The sequence below is a fragment of the Brachypodium distachyon genome, chromosome 4, assembly GCF_000005505.3.
Source record: "Brachypodium distachyon strain Bd21 chromosome 4, Brachypodium_distachyon_v3.0, whole genome shotgun sequence".
Lineage (NCBI taxonomy): Eukaryota > Viridiplantae > Streptophyta > Magnoliopsida > Poales > Poaceae > Brachypodium > Brachypodium distachyon.
In genome coordinates this window covers 41,249,329-41,275,150 of record NC_016134.3, presented here as the reverse complement: position 1 = coordinate 41,275,150, position 25,822 = coordinate 41,249,329, and the positions used below count along the sequence as shown (strand labels likewise).

The 25,822-nt window shown below is 48.7% G+C and overlaps 5 protein-coding genes across 6 annotated transcripts; 4 read left to right on the top strand and 1 right to left on the bottom strand.

Annotated features, from left to right (window-relative positions):
- The first annotated feature begins 1,057 nt into the window (after positions 1–1,057).
- Positions 1,058–5,566, top strand: LOC100823927 (two-component response regulator-like PRR95). Of its 2 annotated transcripts, none has more exons than XM_003578449.4 (8): positions 1,058–1,410; positions 2,306–2,467; positions 2,556–2,686; positions 2,850–2,999; positions 3,377–3,512; positions 3,596–3,917; positions 4,050–4,743; positions 4,836–5,566. In XM_003578449.4, exons 1-8 carry the CDS (start codon positions 1,218–1,220, stop codon positions 4,926–4,928), a joined length of 1,881 nt encoding a protein of 626 aa, XP_003578497.1. In that variant the 5' UTR covers positions 1,058–1,217; the 3' UTR covers positions 4,929–5,566. The 2 variants fall into 2 exon arrangements, with proteins under 2 accessions (XP_003578497.1, XP_010238422.1); XM_010240120.3 differs by lacking the exon at positions 1,058–1,410 and adding an exon at positions 1,665–1,687.
- A 55-nt stretch (positions 5,567–5,621) lies between these two features.
- LOC100837601 (NDR1/HIN1-like protein 1) lies at positions 5,622–6,883 on the top strand. The gene has a single exon (XM_003576719.3). It carries the CDS (start codon positions 5,942–5,944, stop codon positions 6,614–6,616), a length of 675 nt encoding a protein of 224 aa, XP_003576767.1. The 5' UTR covers positions 5,622–5,941; the 3' UTR covers positions 6,617–6,883.
- Positions 6,884–10,774: 3,891 nt separating this feature from the next.
- LOC100837300 (protein STAY-GREEN, chloroplastic) lies at positions 10,775–12,987 on the top strand. The gene is made up of 3 exons (XM_003576718.4): positions 10,775–11,508; positions 11,618–11,968; positions 12,255–12,987. The coding sequence occupies exons 1-3, from the start codon at positions 11,362–11,364 to the stop codon at positions 12,621–12,623; spliced, it is 867 nt and encodes a 288-aa protein (XP_003576766.1). The 5' UTR covers positions 10,775–11,361; the 3' UTR covers positions 12,624–12,987.
- A 6,376-nt stretch (positions 12,988–19,363) lies between these two features.
- On the top strand, positions 19,364–23,606 carry LOC100823625 (polygalacturonate 4-alpha-galacturonosyltransferase-like). Its single transcript, XM_024454741.1, has 9 exons — positions 19,364–19,689; positions 20,372–20,397; positions 20,479–20,538; positions 20,979–21,189; positions 21,268–21,308; positions 21,419–21,753; positions 21,839–22,196; positions 22,278–22,865; positions 22,954–23,606. The coding sequence occupies exons 1-9, from the start codon at positions 19,509–19,511 to the stop codon at positions 23,227–23,229; spliced, it is 2,076 nt and encodes a 691-aa protein (XP_024310509.1). The 5' UTR covers positions 19,364–19,508; the 3' UTR covers positions 23,230–23,606.
- LOC112268695 (putative F-box protein At1g32420) lies at positions 23,338–24,996 on the bottom strand. Its single transcript, XM_024454650.1, has one exon. It carries the CDS (start codon positions 24,994–24,996, stop codon positions 24,004–24,006), a length of 993 nt encoding a protein of 330 aa, XP_024310418.1. The 3' UTR covers positions 23,338–24,003.
- Between the last annotated feature and the right edge of the window lie 826 nt (positions 24,997–25,822).

Below are 25,822 nucleotides of genomic sequence, written 5' to 3'. Positions count from 1 at the left end.
GTTGCCCGGAAGTATCGGCGTTTCCTTTTCCTCTTTTCAACGTCGATGCGAGGCGCACGCACAAGTCTGTATGTGCGTCGTGGTTGACAGCAGCTACGGATGATTCCCGTCCATTCTTTTTCGCAGACGTTCGTCCGCTCTCCAGCAAGTTACAACAGCAACCGTTCAGACTTCAGAGCGTGCAATAATTACCAGCATGCACGTGTCGCTTGATCTTGATTTTTCTGATCATAACTTAATCTTGCAGCGCTTAAAGTTTTGTCGTGTCTGCTATTAAAACTGAACTGGGCGCCATGCGTCTTTGCAAGTTGATTTCACGTACCGGTACGTTGCTCCGACATGGTCGCTGGTGCTACATTGTTTGTACTGTACACTACTTTTGCACGCACATGCCAAGTTCTTCGGAATGTTTGGTGAAACCCCGTAAACTCGGCACCACGATGACTCCGCGTACGAACTCTACTCCATCTCCAAGGGTCCAAGCAGCCCGAGATATTATCGTGGCCGGGACCCGCCAACCACCAGTCCGCCCAGGCGCACGCTAAAATGGAAACACTCTTCGTCCCAGAACACACGGGCCCACCCGCCCACCTCCTCTTCCTGGCCGCACGATTTAAACAAATCAAAATGCCCCCATCCACGCCTCCACGGCCAGCGCCACCGCGCGCGCGGCGCACGCCCACCACGTGTCCCGCGCCCCGGCCGCAGATCGGGCTCCCTCGCCTCCCAGCCTAACACGTGTACCCCCCGCGCCAGAAAATATCGCGGGCGAAATTGGGAATGGCGGATCAGCCTCGCCCGCGACGACCGGCCTGGCTTCCGCCACGTCACCCTGGGCCCAATCACCCGCGCGGGCTGCGTATCGCGTGACGTGGCGGCCCGGCCCGCCGCTCCACCGGCCGCAGATATTTCCTCGCCCCCGGCGCCCTGTCACGTGCGCCACCAGCCATCGATCCCTCCCCCCACCGACGATGCGGGCCCGCGAATCTGTTGGCCCACTTGTCTGTACCAGGGATGCGAATAAAGATTGCGCTATATAGTACCACACCGCTGCGACCGCTCCATTTTATTTCGTCTCCATCGCTGCGCGTCACACTGGCGTTTTTGATCTCGCGAGATTTCGAAGCTTCGAGCGCAAGAAGAGAGCAGAGGTAGAGCGAGGTTGGTTGCTGGGCTGTGGAGGCTTACTCGCAGGGAAAGCAGCCTCCGGCGTGGAGATGGCGCCCGGGATGGGGCGAGGAGGAGGAGGAGTGGAGGATAGGGAGGTGGTGAACGTGGAGGATCAAGGGGAAACGGGTCAGGAGGCGCTGCGCGCGCTGCCGATGATGCCCGTGAGGGTTCTGCTCGCCGAGGGCGACGACTCCACGCGCCACGTCATCTCCGCGCTCCTCCGCAAGTGCGGCTACCACGGTGCGCATACTGATTAACCGCCCGTCCAGCGCCGCAGCTAGCTACCTTTGTTTTGGCCTTGTCGAATTGCTTGTTCGAATTTCTAGTTTGGTGATTTTAACTAGGATGATTACGAGGGTTAAGAGCGGCTAACTGCACGAGCGAGCGATGGAGTTGGTTTCTCATGTACTGTTTGTTGTTTGGTGGAAAAAAAAAAGTTGGCAGCTCTGGGGTCAATCGGGAGGTGGCTGCTGGTTCTACACAGTTCAACCTTGTGGCATGGTGAATTGGTGATACGGTAGAGCACTTACTGTTGTCTGATGCCTCGTGATCTTGTTGCTAATTCCCACACGATAAGTCTGTCAGATACGCTAGTTCTGTCAGCGGTGGTTTTGGTAGTTAGCTCCCTTCCTCTGGATTTTGTTTTTCAAGCATCGTGGACTAAGCTGCTGCAATTGACTGGAAAATTCTTTTCAGACGCCAATACTGACGAGATCTGTTGTAGTCCTGATTGCTCTTTATGAGTGCGCAAGTTATCTCAGGAATTTGTCGATTGTAAAACTAGGACTATAGTTTGAAGTTTGAACGCTTCAATCCGTGACGTCTGTGGGCATCTGGTTTTAAATTGTACTCAAGGGTAACTGAAAGTACAAAACTGTTTATGTGAGCATATCTGTATAGGAATATATATTTTTGGCGAAGATGTATAGGAAATTATAGCTATGTGTTAGCATGTTTTTAGCACAGTTAGAAGTCTGCTGAAAATATGAAATCTTCTTTAGAAATATGCAAAGTTATTCACCAATATTCGGCCCCTTGCAGAGTTTGTTCTGCTAGTTTTTTCATCACGACTTCAGGAAAGTTGTTTTGAAATTGTGATATTTCGTCAAACTTATGAATCATATTGTCCTTGCAGTTGCTGCAGCTTCTGATGGCGTCAAGGCCTGGGAAATACTAAAGGAAAAATCTTTCAATATAGACCTTGTTCTAACTGAAGTTGAACTTCCTGCGATGTCTGGGTTCCTCCTACTCTCCACAATAATGGAACATGAAGCGTGCAAAAATATCCCTGTCATAAGTATGTGCTCAAATTATGCCAGTATTTCTGAAGTTTCCAATTTCTTATGCGGCTAGTAAGTCTAATGCCCTTTTTTCTGGCTATGCAGTGATGTCTTCAAATGATGCAGTTAGCATGGTTTTCAAATGCATGCTGAAGGGCGCAGCAGATTTCCTTGTTAAGCCGATACGAAAAAATGAGTTACGGAACTTGTGGCAGCACGTTTGGAGAAAACAGCTAGTAAGACTTCGTGCTTGCATTGCATCATTTTAGTTTGACTGTGCGTGTCGTGTGTTTTATATTATATCAATTTTTTTTAGATCTATCAATCAATCAAAACTTAGGTCATGCTTTATTCAGAAGGCTTGAGTACCACTAAATCAATTACAACCCTATTTTACAGTCAAACGGTGGGCTTGTGCAACATACACAACAAGAAGATAAACTTACAGAATGGCAAGGACAGAAGACTGGAGTGACAAAAGCTGAACATTTGATTGAAAATGTAGCCCACAAAAGAAAGGAATGCAGTGAACAAGAAAGTGATGCTCAAGTAAGTTTTAGCAGTAACGTTTATGGTATGGAACTGTTTGTTGAATGAGAAGAATTTTCTGGTATTGGCAAACTGTTACAGTTAGTTCTTGTTGCACATGATAAAACAACGAACTACATTTGCTAGATTATAGTGTTTTTAGGCTGCTCACTGGATTGTATTGTGGTAATTTGGAACACTTTGACTTGTTGACTTCATTTTGTTTAAAGACTTTAAGTACCGGGTGTTTGATGTAACATCGAATCCTCTTGGATTTCGGACATCTTTCTCGAAACACCTGGTTCTGTACTCTAGTAGTAGGAACCATTGTTCTGCGTCTAAATTCAGATATCCTATTACTGTTTTGCCTTTACTGATACTGAGATTCCATGGTGCAGAGTTCTTGCACAAGGTCAGAAGTCGAGGCTGAGAGTAAGCACACGAACAATTTCTTGGAGTTTAAGCAGATAACAGGAAAATATTTATCTAGTGACCTCAAAAGCACTGAGGACAATGGACAGACCAAAACTCAAAGTAATAATGTTTTCGATAGTTTGAACTTTTACAAATCATTTTTCAGGCATTTTTGCTAATTTTACATGTTTGTGATCTTGTAGCAATTAGAGATGATAACCTGATTCCAAGGAGAGAAAGGGATTTATCACCGAGGAAACAGCCATGTTTGAAAGATAATGACTGTCAAAAAGCTACCAGAGAGATTGAGGTAGTCCATATTATTGATGATGAACAGAAATCTAATGCACAGACAGATGTGGATGTTATGAGAACAACTTTTCATGGAAACTGTGATAAGGGGTTCTCCATCCCAGCACATCAGTTAGAGCTTTCTCTCAGAAGATCTGACTACAGCAAATTAGATGACCAGGAGAAAAATGATAAAAGAACTCTGAACCACTCAACTTCATCTGCATTTTCCTTGTAAGTATAACTTTCTTTCTATCAACATATCGAGGCTCAAGCTTTTTGTTTTCTCGAGAGAAAAAAATTAATGCATCGTTGCTTGTTTCATTTCACAAGAATCTTACAGTTAAAAACTATTTGTCCGTCCAGGTACAACTGCAGGACTGCATCCTCTTGTGGTAATGCTGGTGATGCTCACCTATGTAGCACCTCAGCAACACATGTGGATCTGGAAATGAAAACTGGAGATTCAGTGGCTCCCTCTCAAGACAAGACAGACGCAATTTGCCCTCCTATCAGAGTTGTACCATTTCCTGTTCCTGTTGCAGGCCTCACATTTAACGGACAGCCATTCTGGAGCGGTGCACCCGTCGCTCCCCTTCTCTATCCACAGTCCGGTCCTCCCATTTGGAACAGCAAAACATCCACGTCGAAACAAGCGGCCGCACAAGCAATTTTGTCACAGCAGAAGTGGCAACAGAGCAATGCAACAGTAATGGATTCTGACCAGGCTGAAATCACACAGGGACAAGAAGTTTTACCTGCACCAAATGCAAACGAAAAACATCTGCACGTTGAAATTCCTTCAGACGACCCGCAGCATGTTTCTCCCATGACCGGTGACAGCGGAAGCAGTACTGTGCTGAACAACTCCGGGAATGCTCCCAGTGGCAGTGGCTGCGACAGCTCTTCCAACCGGATCGTGGCCCCTTTAGATCCATGCAATTCATTCAATGGTGTTCCTGAAAATCCAAGCATGGATGGTACACATCACCTGAGCCAACGGGAGGTCGCGCTGAACAAGTTTCGGCTAAAGAGGAAAGAAAGGTGCTTTGAGAAGAAGGTATGCATAATAAATAATCTTGTCATCTCAATCCAATTCGCTGTATCTCACCTACTAGGAGCTGGTGTTTACATTCTTACATTGTTGCCCAGGTGCGGTACCAGAGCAGAAAATTACTTGCAGAGCAGCGGCCCCGGGTGAAGGGCCAGTTTGTTCGACAAGAACCTAGCATACAAGGAAGCTAGGTGTCGCCGCACCTGACACGGTCGCTGTGTTTCGCCCTACTAGGAGCTGGTGTTTACATTCTTACATTGTTGCCCAGGTGCGGTACCAGAGCAGAAAATTACTTGCAGAGCAGCGGCCCCGGGTGAAGGGCCAGTTTGTTCGACAAGAACCTAGCATACAAGGAAGCTAGGTGTCGCCGCACCTGACACGGTCGCTGTGTTTCGCCTGCGGGTATTCTGGTCATCACTGTCAGATATTCTTTGATGACTGGAGATAATCACACCAAGGCAACAACCTTTCTTTCGGTTGCCACTGTATGCAGCTTATATCTACATATATAAGCTGACTTCTAGATTAGGCCCTGGACCTCGTACATAGTAGAATTTGTCAGTAGGCATATTAGGGAACACATCGGCTTGTTCTGTTCTAGATCAAGATAAGATATCTGTATCCGTAACAGGTTTGTAGCTAGCCAGCTTGGTTTGTGTTTGCCATAGACGTACACACCGTCTATGTGGATGTCCAAAGACATGTTTCTGTTGGCACTCTGACAATGGACATCCCTTGTCGTTGTAGGTTGTGTTGAACGTCTCAGTATAGAGGCGTCCTGTATTCCTGTTCAATTTGACTGAAATTCAAATTCTTGCATCATTTCTTCTGTGCAAATGACTACAGTAGCTGTTTGTAGTTTGGTCTTCCGGTCTGTTCAGTAGCCTCGACGTAAATATCTCCACGACGAACAGACAATTGCCTCCAACAACTTTTGTACGAGCTCGCTTTTGCAACGGCTGTCACTCACGATCCAAACACTGAAACACACCTCTGGGCGGCACCACGCCCAGATCGCGTGCCGCTGCCTACGCTTGTGTACCTCGCGACCAGACGACGACATGCAACGCAAACGCGATGCAGTGCACGAAACAAGCAAGAAAAAGGCAGAGAGCGCCAGGAGCGACCTGCCAAAACGGCAATAAAAAGTTCCGAGCAAGAACGCCAAAGCAAACCTTTCGGCGCAAACGCAAAGAACAGATCAATGGAGACCACCTCCAGGAAGCACCTCTGCGAGGTCCACCGCGCGAGCAGCGTCCGCCGCGAGCGCGTCGTGCTCGCGGCCGCCGCCGCCCTCGCGGTGGCCGCGGGCGTCGTCGCGCTCGCGCTCTTCCTAGCCTACCGCCCCACCAAGCCTCAGGCCACGGTGGCGCGCGTCGCCGTGTACCGCCTGGACAGCAACGCCAACTCTTCCCCTTCCTCCTGCGCGGTCTCCGCGAACCTGCAGTTCATGCTGCTGCTGCGCAACCCGAGCGGCCGCGCCGCGCTGCTCTACGACGGGCTCGTCGCCTACTCGTCGTACCGCGGGGAGCCCGTGACCCTCCCCTCGCGTCTCCCGCCGCTGATCCAGGAGCACGGCGGTGGCTTGGCCGGGGAAGCGGTCGCGCTGACGCCGCTGCTCGGCAGCGGCCCCATGCCGATGCCGGTGACGGCGGACGCGGCGCGCGCTCTGGACGCGGACCGCGCGGCGGGGCGCGTGCCGCTGCGGCTCGTCGTCGCGGGCCGCGTCAGGTACAAGACCGGGCCGTTCGTTACCGGGCGCGACCTGTACGTGAGGTGCGATGTCGTCGTTGGGCTGACCGCAGGGTTTGCTGTGGGCGGGGGCGGCGGCGGGGAGGTGCCGCTGCTCGAGTACCCCCGGTGTGCTGTGGACGGTTGAGTTGCATTTCCCCCGGTTGGCGCCAGCTTAGCTTTGAGCCTTTGACCGGTTATAAGTGGCGAATAAGAGAATAAGCAGCTGAGCAAGGCATGGTTTTACCTTCGGAGCCAACTCTTCAATCCATTCTACTTTTGTCCCGTATAAGATGCCAATGTCCCGTTTTAACATTGCATAACCAACCATAGGTGCATTTGAACTTAACAATTGGCATCAGAAATCTGGATTTTGCGTAAATGGTCGCGCTCGTGATGCCTCATCGGTGAGCAAACCCAGAGTTTCCAAGAATCATAGACTTCTACCCAGAAAACAAGAACGATAAAGATTTCATAAACGTGTGGGAGTACCACACATCCGTGATTTTGTTTCATCTTTTTGGAAGTGTGGGTGCTCGATAAGCGTGGAAGTACGAATGTGACTAGAATTTATCGATTAGGTTCTGCCGTGAATTTCAAAACTAATGCATCAAGCGTCAATGTAACATGCACAACACTGAATTAACATCAAACTCTCTTTTTGTTACAACATGCACATTGCACAACCCTAATGTTCGGCTTAGTGTGCAAATAAATCAGTGGAACTAGTGGATATCCCGCGCGTTGTTGCGGGACTCAAAGAGCAACAAATCTGTCCATATGTAAAAGAATAAAAATCTTAGTGGGGATCAATGATAATCATAATGGATGAACTACAAACTCGTGGAGTGCTCGAACGAAGCAAGGGGAATTTCGTCACTCCGGCAAACACCACGAGGCGCAGACAACCACAGCAATTGGACGAGAAGAGGTCACGAAGGTGTCTCATATGACACCAAGCCGATGAAAATAATTAACATCGACGGAGTACCTCTTCACATTCTGAGGCAGGTCATGCAGACAGATTGGAGATGGAGTAGAAGAGAAATAAAAGCGGCGGCTACCTGAAAGATGGGAGGACATCCGACGGGCCACGGTGGCGGCGATGGAGCCGTTGAGAGACTGCTCAGACGGCTGGCAGGCCGGCCAGCAGCGCGAATCCGCCTTTCCCCTGCGGCAGAAGGAGTTACGGCGTGTTTTTTTTCTTTTTTTTGGGTGCAGCCGAGCGTCTTGTGGTTTTGGACAGACCCGAGCGTTTGTTTGTTTTTTGGGTCACTGCTCCTTCGCTCGGCCTTTGGGCCCTGGAGATACAGAAGAATAGGAGAATCAGTAATTGGGCCAGGCTAATTAGCATCAAGAAACGCACAACCACGTGAGGGACTAAATCCCAGCCATCAAAATGAGATCCAAGGGAAGAAACAATTTGGATGACGTGGAAGCATGTGTTTTGAGCTTGCAAACATTAACTACACTTAGTGGGGATGAACTTTATAAAAATTATAGATTAGAGGATGTGAAAATGTAACTAATCTCTTCTGATTTTGACTCGTGAACATCTGGCAAAACAAAGATCACTAATCCCAACGGTGATGGGCGGTTGACATCCTAGGTCCACCCAGTAGCAGTAGAAGATTTCCACTTTTGTTTTTGAGATAGCATTTTCGCAACAACAACAAAATGTGTTTGAGATAGCAGGCTGAATATATCAGGAAACGAGGAAGTTTTCGCACCACTAGCAAAGCCCAACAGGACACCCGGAAAAAAAAAAGCCCAACAGGACAACATTTGTTGACCCAGCAATAACCACAAAAAAGTTGAAGTGTCACATCCGCCCTCAAAAAAAAAAAGAAGGTGAAGTGTCAAGTGTTTGGTCCATTTCACAAGGTAGCCTATTTAGCGGCAAATAGATGGACCGTTGCTTGAAGGAGTTGAAATGGACCAATCATTGTTGTGAGCCTTGTTGCGGATTTGGCACTACTTTTATATATACTACTCCGTATAAAAATTTCACTGATAATAAAAGTAGAGATGTAATATCTGCATAATCTACGCCATCCATGTCCCAAATCATACACATCAAATAGCCCCAATGATGTGTGTTGTACAACGGGAGTTTGAGAATCCCCTGGTCTCCTGATTTCAGTATGGATGCACTATGTCGTTATTGTTCCTGCCTCATAACATACATAACTATCTCTTCCGATTCATAAAAAATATCGCTCGTTTCGTACAAAATTTGTATTAATTTAGTAAAAAATGGGTGACATTTTACGGATCGGAAGGGGCATCTTAAAGAGAAGATGCTCCATCCACGAATGACAGTGTTATGCATTCATCGCAGACACTACCACAACGATGCATATCGTTTTTCAAGCACACACACAGTTTGGTTTTATTCTTTGTGAGCCCATTTTTATCGTCGAAGAGTAAAATCGAAAGCGACCCAAGCCGGATTAGTTACCGCGAAACGCCCGGTGCCGGCGAAACACGTGTTCGCCGCACGCCGGGACAAGACAAGCGCGCGACCGAGCTACGTATATATATAGCACGCGCAACGTTTCGTAGAGAAATGGATCGCTCCGCGTCGCCGTCGCCGTCGGCCGCGAGGGCGGCGGGCGGACCGGACATACGTGGACCAACGCCTAAAACTCAAAAGAAATCGCGTCTCGATCGGAGCCGGCCGTCCGGGAGAGAGAACCCCCAGCAGCCACACGATCGAGCAGCTCGCCGTGCCTTGTAAGCATCACGCAAAAGCTTGGCACGCACGTCCACGTTGCCCAGTCCCGTCCTCGATCACCCGAGTCGTCAGGCGCCGTGCGTGCAGCCAGCCTAGTAGCTTGGAACTTGGAAGCCAACGTTCCTTAATTCCCTGTGAGCGACAGCAACAGGCACGCGCCGGCGCCGGGGTGCCAAAATTACACATGCTGGATCGCTGAATTTGTGTTACTCCGTAAGAATGGAGATCTTGGTGAAAGAAAGGCTTTTGTTTTTATTTCTGTCCTCGGACTTGCATGGCCGTATATGGGCGGTGTTTAACCGTGATGACTGTTCCTTGTTAAGCCAGACAGAGAGAAATCAAAACCACCGCATTTCTTTTGTTTGACCGATACAAACTTGTCGCACTGCAGAGATTCAGTCAAATGACCGTATATACGCCAAACTTGTAATCAAGCAACTGTGAAGTATCCTTACTCCACGTACCACTGGAATCGTGTGTGGAACAACAACTTAAGTTACTGACTTCCGCTAAAAAACATCTTGGTAAGTAGTTTGTCAACTCCAATCAATCATTGTGCCATAGATTACATGTTTCTACCACTTCTATGGAGCTTGACACATAAGGGTATGGCCATGCCTGGCCACCTGATTTTTAAGCAAAATATCCTATTCCCTCCGTTGCATAATTCTTGTCGAAACGTTTTTCCAAAAAAATAATTCTTGTCGAAATATTACATGTATCTAGGCACTTTGTAGGAATAGATACATCCATTTTTAAGCAAATTTAAGATATGGAACGGAGGGAGTAAATTTTAATCAACGTAACAAATCTGATTAGCATTTGCACACCATCTCCACTCCTCTCTCTCTCTTTTGCTCATTCCGAATCTTAAAACACAATCAGATCCCTAACTAAAAATAAGGTGATTTAGACATAGCAAAACCAAATAAATAAGAGTGTTTCTATTTCTTAGTTGTTTGATTTTTAAGCAAATTGCATTAAATCTCACTTGATATTTTTGAGCGGTTGAATTAAGATCTGAGGATTATCCACGCTATCCCCTCTTCTAGCTGTCATCGGATTAAAACCTAAGGTCAAGCATATCGACTCATCTCTAACTAAATAATAGACAACTCTATCCTTTTAGATCGTTTTAAAAAAAAAGAACAGTTCAAAACAGTTGTTTAACTTTAAAAAAATATCCTAAATCCCGTCCCTAGCTCATGTACTATGTCCTTTTTGTGTGTGCGCACTGTGTAGGAACCCGAGCCATAGGCGGAAGAAGTACAAGGAATAAAACATCATATTTTGCGGAAAAGAAAATCATATCACATATGAGTATGGCGTGTGGGGCCGGAGATCAGAACGTGTCACGCCATTGTTGGCGACACGAAGCTACCACACTGCCGAAAAAACATGTGCTAATCCCACCACTGAACAGCCGCCAGCTGCCAGCCCTGCAACACGTACACGTCCAGGCGTTCGTCCCTCCTTTTCCCACGCCACGGCACACACCGACCGACGCGCCGAGTCATCGCAGGTCGATGGATGGATCGATCGATGCTCGAGCTCCCGGTCCCCGACACGCCACACCTTGCCGCTCTCTTATCCCTGTTCCGCCCGGCGCCGAGGAGAGACGGAGAGAAACCCGGGGCCATTGCCCGTCCCCCGCACACAACAACCGCGACGTTTCCCGACCTTTCACTCCACCACCACCTACAGCGAACCCTTGACCCCCAGCCTTAACCGCTCCTCTATAACTCGAGCTGACCGACTCGAGCCAATCAGTATCTCGCTTAGCTAGCCGGCCAGTGGGGGAATAACGACGACGGAAAACCAAGAAGCGAAGCTCCCCTGTGCCCGCACGCACACGCGACGCAACTCGACCCGGCCAACCTGCATCTCCTAGACTGCTGAATCTTTGCTTTCCCCTTTTAGATTAGATTAGATTAGATTAGATTACAGACTGCTGAATCTGGTCGCTGATTGCTTCCGGTTGAGGCGTGCAAGCTACTAGTACGTGCCTCGCCTCTCCCCGCCGGTTATCTAGCCGGCGACCTAGCTGCTTCATCATAGGTTTCCTTTGCCGGCCCTGCTTTAGCATCTAGTTTTGGTCCGACTCCGAGGTGAGGAGGAAGCCTGAAAGGGGAGCGAGCTAGTACTAGTAGGCAGGCATGGCGACCACCGCTGCCGCTTCCACCATGTCCCTGCTCCCGCTGTCACAGCTCAAACAGCTGCAGAAGCAACGGCAGCGCCGGAGCCGGCACGCTCCCGCGGGATCCGTGCTCGTGCTCGGGCGGCGGAGCCGACGCGTCGTGCCGGTAAATCAATCAACCGTCCATCAATTCTTGCTTAATTCACATGGTTCTCTTATAGGTTCTGTTCATGATTTGGGTTGCTCTGTTTCTGTCATGGCTGGCTGGATTGCAGATCACGGCGCGGCTGTTCGGGCCGGCGATCTTCGAGGCGTCGAAGCTGAAGGTGCTGTTCCTGGGCGTGGACGACGCGGAGGCGAAGCACCCGGGGAAGCTGCCCCGGACGTACACGCTGACCCACAGCGACGTGACGGCGCGGCTGACGCTGGCGGTGTCGCACACCATCAACGCCGCCCAGCTGCAGGGCTGGTACAACAGGCTGCAGCGGGACGAGGTGGTGGCCGAGTGGAAGAAGGTCCGCGGATCCATGTCGCTCCACGTCCACTGCCACATCTCCGGCGGCCACTTTCTCCTCGACCTCATCGCCGGCCTCCGCTACTACATCTTCCGTAAGGAGCTCCCCGTGGTACGTACGTACATACGCAGCACGCCGTTTGTGTTTTTTTTTTCTGAACGCAAGTACGCCGTTTGTGTTTGTCACTCAAACACTGTATACGTACGGCCACAGACATGATAATTAGGCTCGTTTTAGATTTGGACCACGGAACCAACTTTTGTTCCAAGAATCTGGGGCCACGACAAAGTAATCGAGCATCATTTGACACTTTGTCAGTAACAAAGTGTCGGCGTGTCTATCAGTCACCATTATTTTGTTGCCGACGTCTGACTCTGTTTCCGGGCGGCGCGCGCAGGTTCTGAAGGCGTTCGTGCACGGCGACGGCAGCCTGTTCAGCCGGCACCCGGAGCTGGAGGAGGCCACGGTGTGGGTCTACTTCCACTCCAACCTCCCACGCTTCAACCGCGTCGAGTGCTGGGGCCCGCTCCGCGACGCCGCTGCGCCGGCCGACGACGAAGCTGTTGGAGACATCCCCACCGACATCGCCGATGCCGCCGCCGCCGCCACCGCGGACGAGCAGATGATGCCGTCGGCAGCGGCGGCAGGCGACTGGCCGCGGCGGTGCGCGGGCCAGTGCGACTGCTGCTTCCCGCCCGACAGCCTCATCCCCTGGCCGCACGAGCAGGACATGGCCGACGCCGGCCAGGGGCAGATGCCGCAGTGACGTGATCCCAATTGTTCAGTTCGCCAAGGTAACAGGTACATATACGGATGTGCAACGCAGGGAACATGCAGTGTGGTGCCCAAGAAACCCCGATGCATGCATGCTCTGCGCTATTCTTTAATTGGTAGTGGTTGTTAGGAGCTTAGCTCAGCTCGATCTAGTGCAATACGTACCTAGATTAGCTTGTACATAGAATTACTAGACGCCGATGTTGTTCCCATGGGGGATATTTTAGTATCGATGGAAATGCATGCATGTTGCTGCAAGATGTACCACTACTAGGTAGTAGTAGTAGCAAGATTGAAGAACAGGCACATTTCATTATCTGATTAATTAATTAATTTGTAGCAAGATTGGAGTAGTAGCTATAGTAGCTTGCACTTGAACTGGACGGGACTGGGACTTGTGTAGTGAAATGGGCATGTGATTCACTCCAAATTGGTTAACTACTGTATGCATATTCAGTCGTCGCGATCGAAGGTGAAGAGATGGCTCGGGAGTCCGGACTCCAGAGTCGTTGCGAGTTTGGTAATGATCGTGTCATCGTGTGCTCTCTCTGAGAGCGTGTTGTTAGCGGTAGCTGTCAGGGTTGCGTGCCAGCTTGGGGTTTGGTGGGGAAACTGGCTCGGGAACTTTCTCACGAGAGCAATCGATCGATTCCCTTCCTTCGCTGTGGATTGATCGATGGACGGACGGATGGATGGTTCCGTAGTTCAACGTGGAAGGTAATTTCGTTTTGTTTTGCGTCATTGCTGGGATGCGCAACTTTGTCCGCGCGCAGCTGTGGTTGTTCATGCGTGCAGCCTTCGCCTTCTTTCTGCCCGCTAAAACGTACGGCTCATTGCTGGCTACGTCGTCCCGTATTCTTGTGGGGGAGCAGTGTTTTCCTTTGATCTCATCAAACAGCTTATTTCGAGTCTAGCTTGTTTTTTGAAGATAAACTCGTCTCAAACTGTCTTGGGTTCAGTTGTGTTTAGGGAAGCAGCCAACTGGACAAGGCTCTAGGGAAAGCATGAACTGATGAAAGACGCAGACATACAGTGAGTTCCCAAAGCGAAAAGTTCACTGTCCTTGCCTCGTAAAAAGCATGACTAGCGCACGGTAGTGTTTTCATCTTCTCGGTTTAATAGCATTAACAAGGATCTTCGTTAAACAACTCCAACATTGCAAACACCACAGAGAACTTCTAATAAGAGCAAAATAATACAACCAAATTTTTCACAGACTCTTTGCTTTTTTCCAACTGAACAGTCGATGTCACGATGCCACTGTTGTTCCGTTATGGCCAACTTCGTTGTTGCCTGCGAATGTGAAGTTAGTAAAAGATTATGGTCTACCGGGACTAATGCCCTGGAGAAGAAATTCTTGCGGGGGCAGTTTCAAGTCCTTGATCCATGTTCATCGCGGTCGCTCCGAGGATATGGATCCGTCGACAACCCCCTCATGTACCTACAAAAGATCTCAAGGATTCGTGTCAACACCGGATAGAGTGAGCCGAGATGGTATCGGAGTCCAAGAACAAAACACCAAAATAATGATGCTGCCTCGCTCATGCAACGAGATAAACCTAGCCACGCCGTCGTGAAGGCACGACATGCCTTTGCACCTTTATTACTGCTGACTTGGCACTTCCATGGTGCAATGAAGATGGTGGCCGGATCAAACACACATCTACACACCAAAAAATCTCTGACGCTCGCCTTCTCCGACCAGTCCTTGGCTTTCGGCCATCGTAACATACTCCTAGACAAGCAGCTAGATCTGGATGAATGCCGACTACACCAGTCCTCATGAGCCCCTCGCCAATGCTGGAATGAGCATCACCAAGATGAATTTGGGTCAAGAAAAACTTATTCGAAACCATCAACGCTACAACAACTTGCCATTGACAGCCAGAACCAAAATCCTAGATAGAAACAAGCATTTGTCACTTCGTGAGACAAGCAAATCCAAGGCCCCCCCTGCCTCCCGACGCTAGAATGGCCCTTAGAGGCAAGGGAGATTGAAGCGAGTCACAGGTTGGAGGCTCACAAGAGAACGACAATTGGGGGCAAAAAGATGGTTGTTAATTCATATATTCCTTGTCATCTAATAAAGCATCTTTCTAGCCGAAAAAGGTGAAAACCATTGGTCTAGAAAAACATCAACTTCTCCATAACTTGCTCACATCTGCAACATGTGCATGATTGTCGCCCATACTTGTGCCTGACGAAGCCTTCGATCGTTACTCGCCACAACTTTTGTGATTTGCGTCACAAAGAGTCCCTTCACGCACCTTTCTGTAAGCCACAACCTATGGTAGGACCTAGCCCAAATATTTGACATTAAGTTTTGCTAAAGTTTAACAACCCTCCGGTCATCATGCGTTTCCCTCCTTACAATCTGAGGGTCATATCCTCTATTGCATGAGTCGCCTCTTTCGTTGCGCAAGATTGGCAACGAACATGTTGACACCTTACCTCTCGAAGCTACCAACCAAACATCCCACCGTCACTGGTTGCCATTGTGTCAGGCTATCAACATCAATGATCGTCTACATACAGGCTTTTTCGTGACCACCGTGCCACCACATGACCACGTCCGCGTGAACCTTAAACTGAAATCCACTGCGTCTTTTGCCTACAGCCTACGAAGAAGGAATAGTTTTTTTTTTTGAAAACAAAGAAGAACAGTTTTTTTAAGAAACATATGGCTTTATTGATTCAACCTATGATTCAATAAACAAAGTACAAGTGATCGAAATTAAAACAAAAACCAACAACAAAAACCCTAATGAAACTAAAAGTTACATCACGATTCTTTGAAGCAAACAACTCTTGATCCGTCATCCGTATATTGAAAACTCTCCATGTTTCCGGTGATGAAATTGCATAAGACTAAAGCTGCACAAGCTGGACTAACCATATAGGTTTTGAATAGCCGCATGAGTTGCTCACCGCAACCGATGAGAACCTAATATCGTTGAACGCAGTCTGGCCGGGGACGCACCCCTTGCAAGGCAGGATGTCGATCTGTTGATTCGTCGCCGAACCGACTAGAAAGAAGACCAAAATAAGGAAAAACACAAACCGTGAGATCCGCTAGCTCCATGGAGTAGATCGTGTTGACTACGCCAGGAAGAGGAGGGAGCCGGAAGACTATTACTCCATACGCCGTCGCCTTCTCCACCAAGGCGCCGTCGCGAGGACACAAAACCTCACAAAGAAGATAGACAAACTGCAGCCAGACGTTGTTTTATGGTTCCCCTCGTCACCCGATGTCTAATCGGCGGTCGGAGACGAGGGGAACCGAAGAAAAACGTTGATCTGAAGGCTCTTGGCGGTTAGGGTTCCGCCTAGCTCCTGGCGGCTACAAAGAAGAACAGATAAGGAGGAACACGCGCTCATCAAACAACTTATTTCGAGTCTAGCTTGTTTTTTGAAGATAAACTCGTCTGAAACTGTCTTGGGTTCCGTTGTGTTTAGGGAAGCAGCCAACTGGACAAGGCTTTAGGGAAAAGCATGAACTGATACAGTGAGCTCCCAAAGCGAAAAGTTTGGTGTCCTTGCCTTATAAAAAGCATGACTAGCGCACAGTAGTGTTTTCATCTTCTCGGTTTAATAGCATTAACAAGGATCTTCATTAAACAACTCCAACATTGCAAACACTACAGAGAACTTCTATCAAGAGCAAAAGAATACGACCAAATTCTTCACAAACTCTTTTTTTCCCCACCTGAACAGTCGATGTCACGATGTTGTTGTTCCGTTATGGCCAACTTCCTTGTTGCCTGCGAATGTGAAGTTAGTGAAAGATTATGGTCTACCGGGACCAATGCCCTGGAGAAGAAATTCTTGTGGGGGCAGTTTCAAGTCCTTGATTCATGTTCATCGACTCGCTCCGAGGATGCATCCGTCGGCAACCCCCTCATGTACCTGCAAAATATCTCAAGGATTAGAGTGAGCCGAGATGGTATCGGAGTCCAAAAACAAAACACCAAAATAATGATGTTGCCTCGCTCATGCAACCAAGATAAGCCTAGCCTTGCCGTTGTGAAGGCACGACATGCCTTTGCACCTTTATTACTAGTGACTTGGTGCTTCCATGGTGCAATGAAGATGGTGGCCGGATCAAACACACATGTACACCACAAAAAAACCTCTGACGCTCCGACCAGTCCTTGGCTTTCGATCATCGTAACATATCCTAGACAAGCATCTAGATCTAGATGAATGCTGACTACACCGGTCCTCGTGAGCCCCTCGCCAATGTTGGAATGAGCATCACCGAGATGGATTCGGGTCAAGAAAAACTTATTGGAAACCATCAACGCGACAACAACTTGCCATCGACAGCCAGAACCAAAATCCTAGGTAGAAACAAGCACTTGTCACTTCGTGAGACAAGCAAATCCAAGACCCCCCTGCATCCCAACTCCAGAATGGCCGTTAGAAGCAAGGGAGATTGAGCGAGTCACAGGTTGGAGGCTCACACAAGAGAACGACAGTTGGGGCAAAAAGATGGTTGTTAATTCGTGTATGCCTTGTCATTTAATAAAGCATGTTTCTAGCGGAAAAAAGGTGAAAACCATTGGTCTAGAAAAACATCAACTTCTCACTAACTTGCTCACATCTGCAGCATGTGCATGATTGTCGCCTATACTTGTGTCTGACGAAGCCTTCGATCGTTACTCGCCTTTCGTGATTTGCGTCACAAAGAGTACCTTCACGTACCTTTCTGTGAGCCACAACCTATGGTATGACCTAGCCCAAATATCTGACATTTAGTTTTGCTAAAGTTTAACAACCCTCCGTTGATCATGCGTTTGGTCTTCTTTCTCCTTTTTTGAATTCCTTCTTTTCCCTCCTTACAATCTGAGGGTCATATCCTCCATTGCATGAGTCGCCCCTTTTGTTGTCCAAGATTGGCAACGACCATGTTGCCACCTTACCTCTCCGAAGCTATCAACCTAACATCCCACCGTCACTGGTTGCCATCGTGTCAGGCTGTCAACGTCAATGATCGTCTACATCCAGGCTTTTTCGTGACCACCATGCCAACACATGACCACGTCTGCGTGAACATTAAACTGAAATCCACCGCGTCTTTTGCCTACAGCCTACGAAGAAGAAGAACATTTTTTTAAAACAAAGAAGAACAGATAAGGAGAAGAGTAAAGTCCGTTTTAAACCTTGTGCTTGTAGAGTGTGTCTAAATCGAACCTTCACCTCTAAATTCTTGAAATTAACACCCTAACCTTATTGATCCCGGTCGAATCTAACCTTAGACTCATTTGGCAGCCCAGGAAAAGAGCGATCCCGGCCGGAATTACTAACACCTCTTATTACACTCACTGACATCATTATCCCACGTGTCATATTGATCTTCTTCCTCAAGCTCAGTTCATGTCCTTCTTTGGTTTCTCTCCATCATTCGACCGGCTTGAGCTTGGAGGCGGACTTATTGCGGTTGATGACGGTCTCTTTGGTCGAGGCTGGTGACGTTGAGGACTGGTGAGTTGATTGATTAGTGAGGGTATAAGACGTCGAGGGATGGTGGTCAGGTGGTGTTCTGGTCGACGTGGCGCTTGGCGACGATGGAGCAGGCCTGGAACTTGACGGTGATGGCACGCTCCAAATCTTGACGTGATACCTGATGTAGCGGTCCATGCTGGTCACCTACAACAGCTTGGTGGTGTCAATGGCGCCCAGCTTCTCGATGTACACCAGCCGGCGGCCGCCCGTCCTTGTCCACCCCGTGGTGCTGGTGCCCCTGCAGGTGCTCCAGCACCGTGTCATCTAATCGAACTTGAAATCCTACACCCAACTCGCTGCCATGGATTTATTCACCGATTGCATTCAAAATCTAGGCCTTGTGGGCAAAAACACAAACAGGAAGAAGGCAAGGAATGGATTGGGGAGCATACTTAGATGATCTTGAACTTGCCGGCCTGGTAATCTTCATGGCTGGCGGGGATCAGCTCCTCCAGGACCAGCATCTGCCCGGAACGCGTCCACGGCGGGCCATCTCCTCCGCGTCGCGCCCGTCCTCGATCGCCAGCAGGTCCGCTGGGGCTCAAGCAGCCGCAGCCAATCACTGGCCCGACGAGCGTCAACAAGAAAAGAAGCACGTCATTCCCGATTCGATGAACAAACAGGAGCAGGCATCGTCGAACAAGCAGGCGTTACACGGCCTGAGTTGCAATGTCAGTGCCGGCGAGGCGGTCGCTGCCCGAAACGCAGTGGGTGTCCAAGTCGTCGGCGGCGGCGAGGGAGGAGCACGTGGTGGTGTACCCGCCGATGCTGTCTCTACAAGTGCCCCACGGAGAGCGTGCGCTGAATGGGCTTGATGAAGAAGACCAATATGATACGTGGGGTAACGATGTCAGTGGGTATAATAAGAGGGGTTAGTAATCCTGGTCAGGATCGCTTTTTTCCTGGCCTGCCAAACGAGTCTAAGGTTAGATTCGGCCGGGATTGATAAGGTTAGGGGGTTAATTTCAGGGATTTAGAGGTGAATGTTCGATTTAGACCCACTCTACGAGCAAAAGGTTTAAAACAGACTTTACTCTAACCAGAAACACGCGCTCATGGGCCCGACCGTGGTGGCCTTAAGTTCGTTTGAGGCCATGACCATGAGGCGCTAACTGGCCCGTGCGTTCCTGTGGGCCGTGGGCATCTATTAGGTCCCATTATTGAAAGAAAAAAAGAATCACGGCCCAGGAATCATAACGATAAGTCACGCGAGACACGATCCCTTTGATTTGGCATCGGGTTTCCTGCCCTTTCCCCACGCCACGCCACTCACTCCCCACAGTCTCGCACGGACGCGCCCTCCGGCGAGCCCCTCGCCGCGGCGGCATTCCAACCGGATCGGGCCAGGATCCGGCCCCACGCCTTTCCGGAGATGTCGACCCCGAAACGGCTCCCGTACTCCTCCTCTGGCTCTGGCGCTGGCGGACCGAGGCGCGGCTCCGGCGCCGGCTCCCGCGTGCTGCCGCCTGTGGTTGTCCTCGTGTTCCTCTTCGTGGTCGCGCCGTCGATCTTCTTCGTCGCTCGCAGCGGCGTCCAGGTCCACGTGGCCTCCGGTCCGTCCCGCCTCCTTTCCTTATCAGTGATGTGCCGGTGCCATCGATTCTTAATTTCGGGTCCCCGTTGCGCGACTAGTAGCACCTAGGTGGCTAGGTTAGGTTCATCCTCGCTCGATTTTTTCTCCAGACTGCAGTTTGAAGCGTTTCTCGGGTTTAATTTTGACGAGGGTACTGTGTGAGTGGAATCTGTTTATATTGATTTGAGTGATCGAGGATCGTTATTAAGAGATTGAGGTGCTGGAGGTACTGGCTAGGGTTGGATGGGAGTTGTAGGCTTGTAGCTGCGACGCGTTGTTCCGTTGTAAAACCAACAGGTGTTCAATGGAATTTGGAAGGATTATGAGTTTGAGGGAGGCAGGTGGACGTTCTTATCCAAGTGATCTGGATATGGTTCTCCCATTGCTCTCTCTGTGTCAGTTCTTATGCGTTTCTAGGCTATATGTAAGTGGCTGCTGTTAAGAGAAGCCAAAATGCATAAGGATGACATTGTTCTAGTGATATAACAAGTCAAACCTACTATCATCTGTGCAAGCAGAACAATGAGGTGGAGTAAAGGATAAGTTCTCTTATGCATGATGAGCTTGCTATGGCTTTATCATCGACCAAAACTAGATTTTATTTTTTTAGGCTTTAATGAGCTTGAGATATATAAGTAATGGCACACTTTGTTTATCTGCAGATCCTAAGGGTATGGATGACAATCAGGTATTACCATTCTAAAAGGGAGTCAATTTCTTCTCAGGCCTTACTTTTAGATTTGTCTAACATTTAAAATCTACTTTGCAGGAAACAGTTTCGCAAGAGCAGCTGGGGACAAACAATCTGAAATCTATCTTGTCTAAGGAGGTCAGAAATCTTGCAGTCATTGTTCGCTATTTGCTACTCCCTCCGTCCCATATTAAGTGACGAAATATTACATGTATCTAGACGCTTTTTGGGTATAGATACATCCATATTTGGGGCAAATTTGAGTCAGTTAATATGGGACGGAGGGAGTATTGGTTATGCGGCATAGTATTGGCGTAAATTGCCATCTTCAGTTTTATACTTTTCGTTAGACATGCTTAATTTAGATTGTCTTTATCCCCATGTATTGACATCTTCCATGCCCTATCCTTGTTGTTCCTGCCTGCCAGGAGTTAATTCAGTCTGTAATTAAGTATGGATGTCATGATTATTCAGTTTCGCTTTCATGGATGGTGATGCTGTTCACACAGGAAACATTTGTGCATGTTTGAAGTTTCTTCGATTTTGCTGTAATGTAAATGCATTTTCTTGGTCTTCAGGTGATTGATGCTATAGTTGCCAGTCAACAAGAAACGGGCACTTTGAGTCTTGATTTTTTTAGAAATCATGCATCTCCCTCTTGGAAAACTGATGATCTAATCAATGGCAAGATGAATGTTAGTTTGAATGTTGATGACAAGACTAAAGCTCAAAACAGTTCTTCAGAACACGATTTACCTCTAACAGATAAAGCACCCAAGAATGATTCTGGTATAGAAATAATCATGTTTTTAGTTACATTTACATAATTTGATTAGGCAAAATAGAGTGAAATTACTTTCTATGCAGGTGAACATCAAGTTGACACAGCAGTAAAAATAGCTCGAAGGGTAAGTAACTGGCCTTCTTGTATATGTATCGCTGTGTTCGTGTGTCTGTTGATATGCATTTCTTTTGTATGACCTCGTACTTCTCTTGGTACTATTTTTGGTTGCTATAGAAACTAAGGGAGAAAAGGCGAGAACAGAGGGCAATGGATTTGGTACGGAAAGATGATGAAGCACATGTTAAGCTGGAGAATGCGGCTATTGAGCGAACAAAGGCTGTCGATTCTGCGGTCCTTGGAAAATACAGCATATGGAGAAAAGAGAATGAGAATGAGAACTCAGACACGTCAGTTAGGTTGATAAGGGACCAAATTATTATGGCTCGTGTTTATTCTGTGCTTGCAAAATCAAAGAACAAGCCTGATCTTTATCAAGATCTGCAGGGCAGAATCAAGGAAAGCCAGCGGGCTGTCGGAGAGGCTACTGCTGACACCGACCTCCATCGCAGGTGTGCTGAGTGTGCATCCATTTTTGCATATTTTTTACCCAAGTTAAGCTGTTCTCATATTTTTCACAAATATACTACTTTACAGTGCACCTGAGAAAATCACAGCAATGGGTCAAGTCCTATCTAAGGCTAGAGAAGAAGTGTATGATTGTAAGGTGATCACTCAGAGACTAAGAGCAATGCTTCAGTCTGCAGACGAACAGGTCAGGAGCTTGAAGAAGCAGAGTACATTTCTTAGCCAGTTGGCTGCAAAGACAATTCCGAACAGCATTCACTGCTTGTCTATGCGCTTAACAATAGATTACTATCTCCTTCCTCTGGAGAAACGGAAGTTTCCGAGGGGTGAGAACTTGGAAAATCCAGAGCTCTACCACTATGCACTTTTCTCTGACAACGTCTTGGCTGCCTCCGTTGTTGTGAACTCAACCATCATGAATGCTAAGGTATTTTGATGATTCCTTTTCAATTTATGCACTCCGGTATGATAGTTGCTTCCGATAGTAATGAGGGAATATCTTTTTCAGGAGCCAGAGAAACATGTTTTCCATCTCGTGACTGATAAGTTGAACTTTGGGGCCATGAACATGTGGTTTTTGCTGAACCCACCTGGCAAGGCCACCATCCATGTTGAGAATGTGGATGAATTTAAATGGTTGAACTCATCATACTGTCCTGTTTTACGACAACTGGAGTCTGCTGCCATGAAAGAGTATTATTTTAAGGCTGATCGCCCCACCACTCTTTCAGCAGGTTCTTCAAACCTAAAGTACCGTAATCCCAAGTACCTATCCATGCTAAACCACTTGAGATTTTATCTCCCACAGATCTATCCAAAGTTGGATAAGATACTTTTCCTCGATGATGACATAGTTGTGCAGAAAGATCTGACAGGATTATGGGATGTTGATCTAAATGGAAAGGTCAATGGGGCTGTGGAGACCTGTGGAGAGAGTTTCCACCGGTTTGATAAATATCTTAATTTTTCAAATCCACATATTGCTCGGAACTTTGATCCTAATGCTTGTGGCTGGGCATATGGGATGAACATCTTTGATCTGAAGCAGTGGAAGAACAAAGATATTACCGGGATCTACCACAGGTGGCAAAACATGGTGAGATTATTACTATCATAATTGGATTTCATTGTTTATTGTTTGAACACATCATGTCCCTCATTATCTTAATGTTCTCTTCTGCTAGAACGAAGACAGGGTTCTTTGGAAGCTTGGGACACTTCCACCTGGCCTCATGACGTTCTACAAGCTGACACATCCGCTTGATAAATCGTGGCATGTCCTTGGATTAGGATACAATCCAAGCATAGACCGCTCAGAGATAGACAATGCTGCTGTCGTTCATTACAATGGGAACATGAAGCCATGGTTGGAGCTGGCAATGACTAAGTACCGACCCTATTGGACAAGGTATATAAAGTATGATCATCCTTATATCCGCGGATGCAACTTGAGTGAGTAGAAAAAAAAATGTAAAGATGCCAGAAAGGGTCACCCAGCTGGAACAGAAGTGCCCCATTCTGCTTGAGATATTTACTTAGAGCAAAGTAAGTTTAGCTGGAGCTATTGATTGAATACGCCGATGGATGCTTTCATGAAAGATGTATTATAGTCTTAAGAGTTCGTTGTTCAACCAGTGTGCAGTTCTATTTCCCCAACAAAATTGTCATGACAAACTGTTAAGCATATGCTCAGAGTTGGTGCTGCCGTCTTACTTAGCAGTAGCAGTATTTCAAATAGTAATTGTTATTGTAAGCATTAAATCTATCAGTGCATCAGATGAAGGTGGAAATGATAAACTGAATAGAGATACAATGAACCGCTGATTTCAGCTTTTCATTTTTGGACTCTCAAATTATTTCGTAATTGTTGGAGATTGTAGAAGGGGACATCTGATCATGAACTAGATGTATTAAAAGCTCATAACGAATCAATGATAGAGAAATGGAATTGATTGGAAACAAGGGATACAAATCAACCGTTGGTTTGCAGATCCACAAGAGGCGTGCCCAAGTAAAGCGCGAAGGGAGCCGGAGACACCGTCGGAACGTAGGCAAATGTGCTTACATCATGCTCTTTGTGTGGAAAACGTCCTACCACCACCGGGACCTTTCCCCGCCGGCTAACCGGACCGAACCGGTACATCACGGTGGGCTCCTCCTCCACCTCCATGGTATCTATCTCAATCATCACTGTTCAGAGTCCCATCCTCCTCCTGCAGCAGCAGGTGCCCCCGTTACAGCGCGTGCGGCCCCGGGAGGCGCCGCCCCTTGGGCATCGCCACGGCGTAGGTCTCGTGCGCCACAGCGTCGATGCTGTCCGCCCAGCAGCCGTGCTCCCACTCGCCGAACCACCTGACTCCGATGACGCACATCTCTAACGACGGCGGCAACCACCGCGCATGCCGGCAGGATATGTGGCCATGGCCGTCGACCAGCCGGCCACGGACCGACCTGATCTTCTCCGTCCCCAGATCGAACCGCGCGCACCGGAAGATCCCGTTCATCCCTTGGCTGTACCAGTACGCGGCCCCGCCGTCGCACGCCGGGTCCCCGTAGAACACGCCGTGCGCGGCACTGCGTATGCGCACTGTCCTCCAGCCTTTGTCTTCTCCGACCGTGAACACGCGCAGCTCTTGCTCCGCCGGGCTGCCAATGCTCGGGAGAAAGAAGTAGCCGTCGTAAACGACCTTCGCTTCGAAACAGCCGTGGACGATCTTGAATCGCCTCGCCGTGGCGTCGAAGCCGAAGCAGTACGCGCGGGTCCTGGACGCGCCGGCGGACGGCAGCGGCACGGCGATCGAGTCGCCGGTGAAGGGCTCGACGACCCTGATGACGCCCTTGGGGAAATCGAGGAAGCAGAGCAGGCCGTTGCACGTGCCGATCATGGCGTCCGTCTCGCCGGCCGTGAACCTGGCCGCGAGTCTCCACTGCTCGTCGAAGAGGAAGCCGACGCCGTTGGACAGCTCTTGGGCTCCAGGGCCCTGAAAGAAGACGACGGTGTGGGTCGAGGCCCGCCGAGGCCCGTGGGCCCCCATGTACGCGGCGATGAAGGCGTGGTCGGAGATGATCTCGCGCCATTCCTTGGAGACGCGACGGAAGCGGCGGAGGTCGCTAGCCGGGAGGCGTTGAAGGACGCAGGCGAGGACGTCCCGCGGGAAGTGCGCGGCGACGGCGGTGGCGGCATCGCCTGCCGTTTTTTGCTTCTTAGAAACATGAGGAGCCGGCATTGCGCGTCAACCTAAACCCAAGTGCTTGGCTGATGCAAATATACGCATTGCCGCGTGAGATTGTTCAGAAAACGATTTCGAGTCGGAGTTGTAATTGGGATTGGCGCCGGTTTGTAACTTGTGACGAGTCTTGAAGATATGGTGCCTTGCAAACCGGCGCTCGGTGCCTGCAGACTTATTTAGTTTTTTTTTTCGAGGACTCCGGTTGGTGGATCACGATACGTCATTTCATTAAAATTACGCTCAATATGCCACCGCACATCTCCGGTTCCGAAAAACATCCGTCTGACCCCCGAACCCTAGCCGTTGCGGGCTTCCTCGAACCATATCCCTCTCGCTCTCGTCCCCTCTTCTTGTCCTACCTGTCCACCCAACCACGCAACCGTTCCTCCCCGGTACTCTGCTCTGCTCGCCGGCCTCCTCTCCAGCCTTAAGCATCCAGCTACAACCTCTCGATTCGTGGCGGCCGCGGCTGCATTGGGGGATGAATCTCCGTCAAATCGCGTGTCCCGTAGCTACCTGCTCTCGCCCTCGCCGCTTTGCTCATCGATTCATCCACTTGGATACAACAGAGGCATCCTACACACGTACATACGCCAGGGTTGGTAGGATTAGCATACACACCATAGCTGGGATCTGGTTTTGCCGGAGATCTCCGCTACCCTGCTGCTACTGGGTTTGATTTGGGTGTTCTACTTTTCCGTGTTGTATGTGGATCAACCCGATGTGGTTTGATTAGGCTTTGTTTTTTTGTGGGCACCAACCAGATGTGTTTTGATTTTAAGATAAAATAGTGTTTTCTTTTGTGTTAAGATAAGAAGAATGC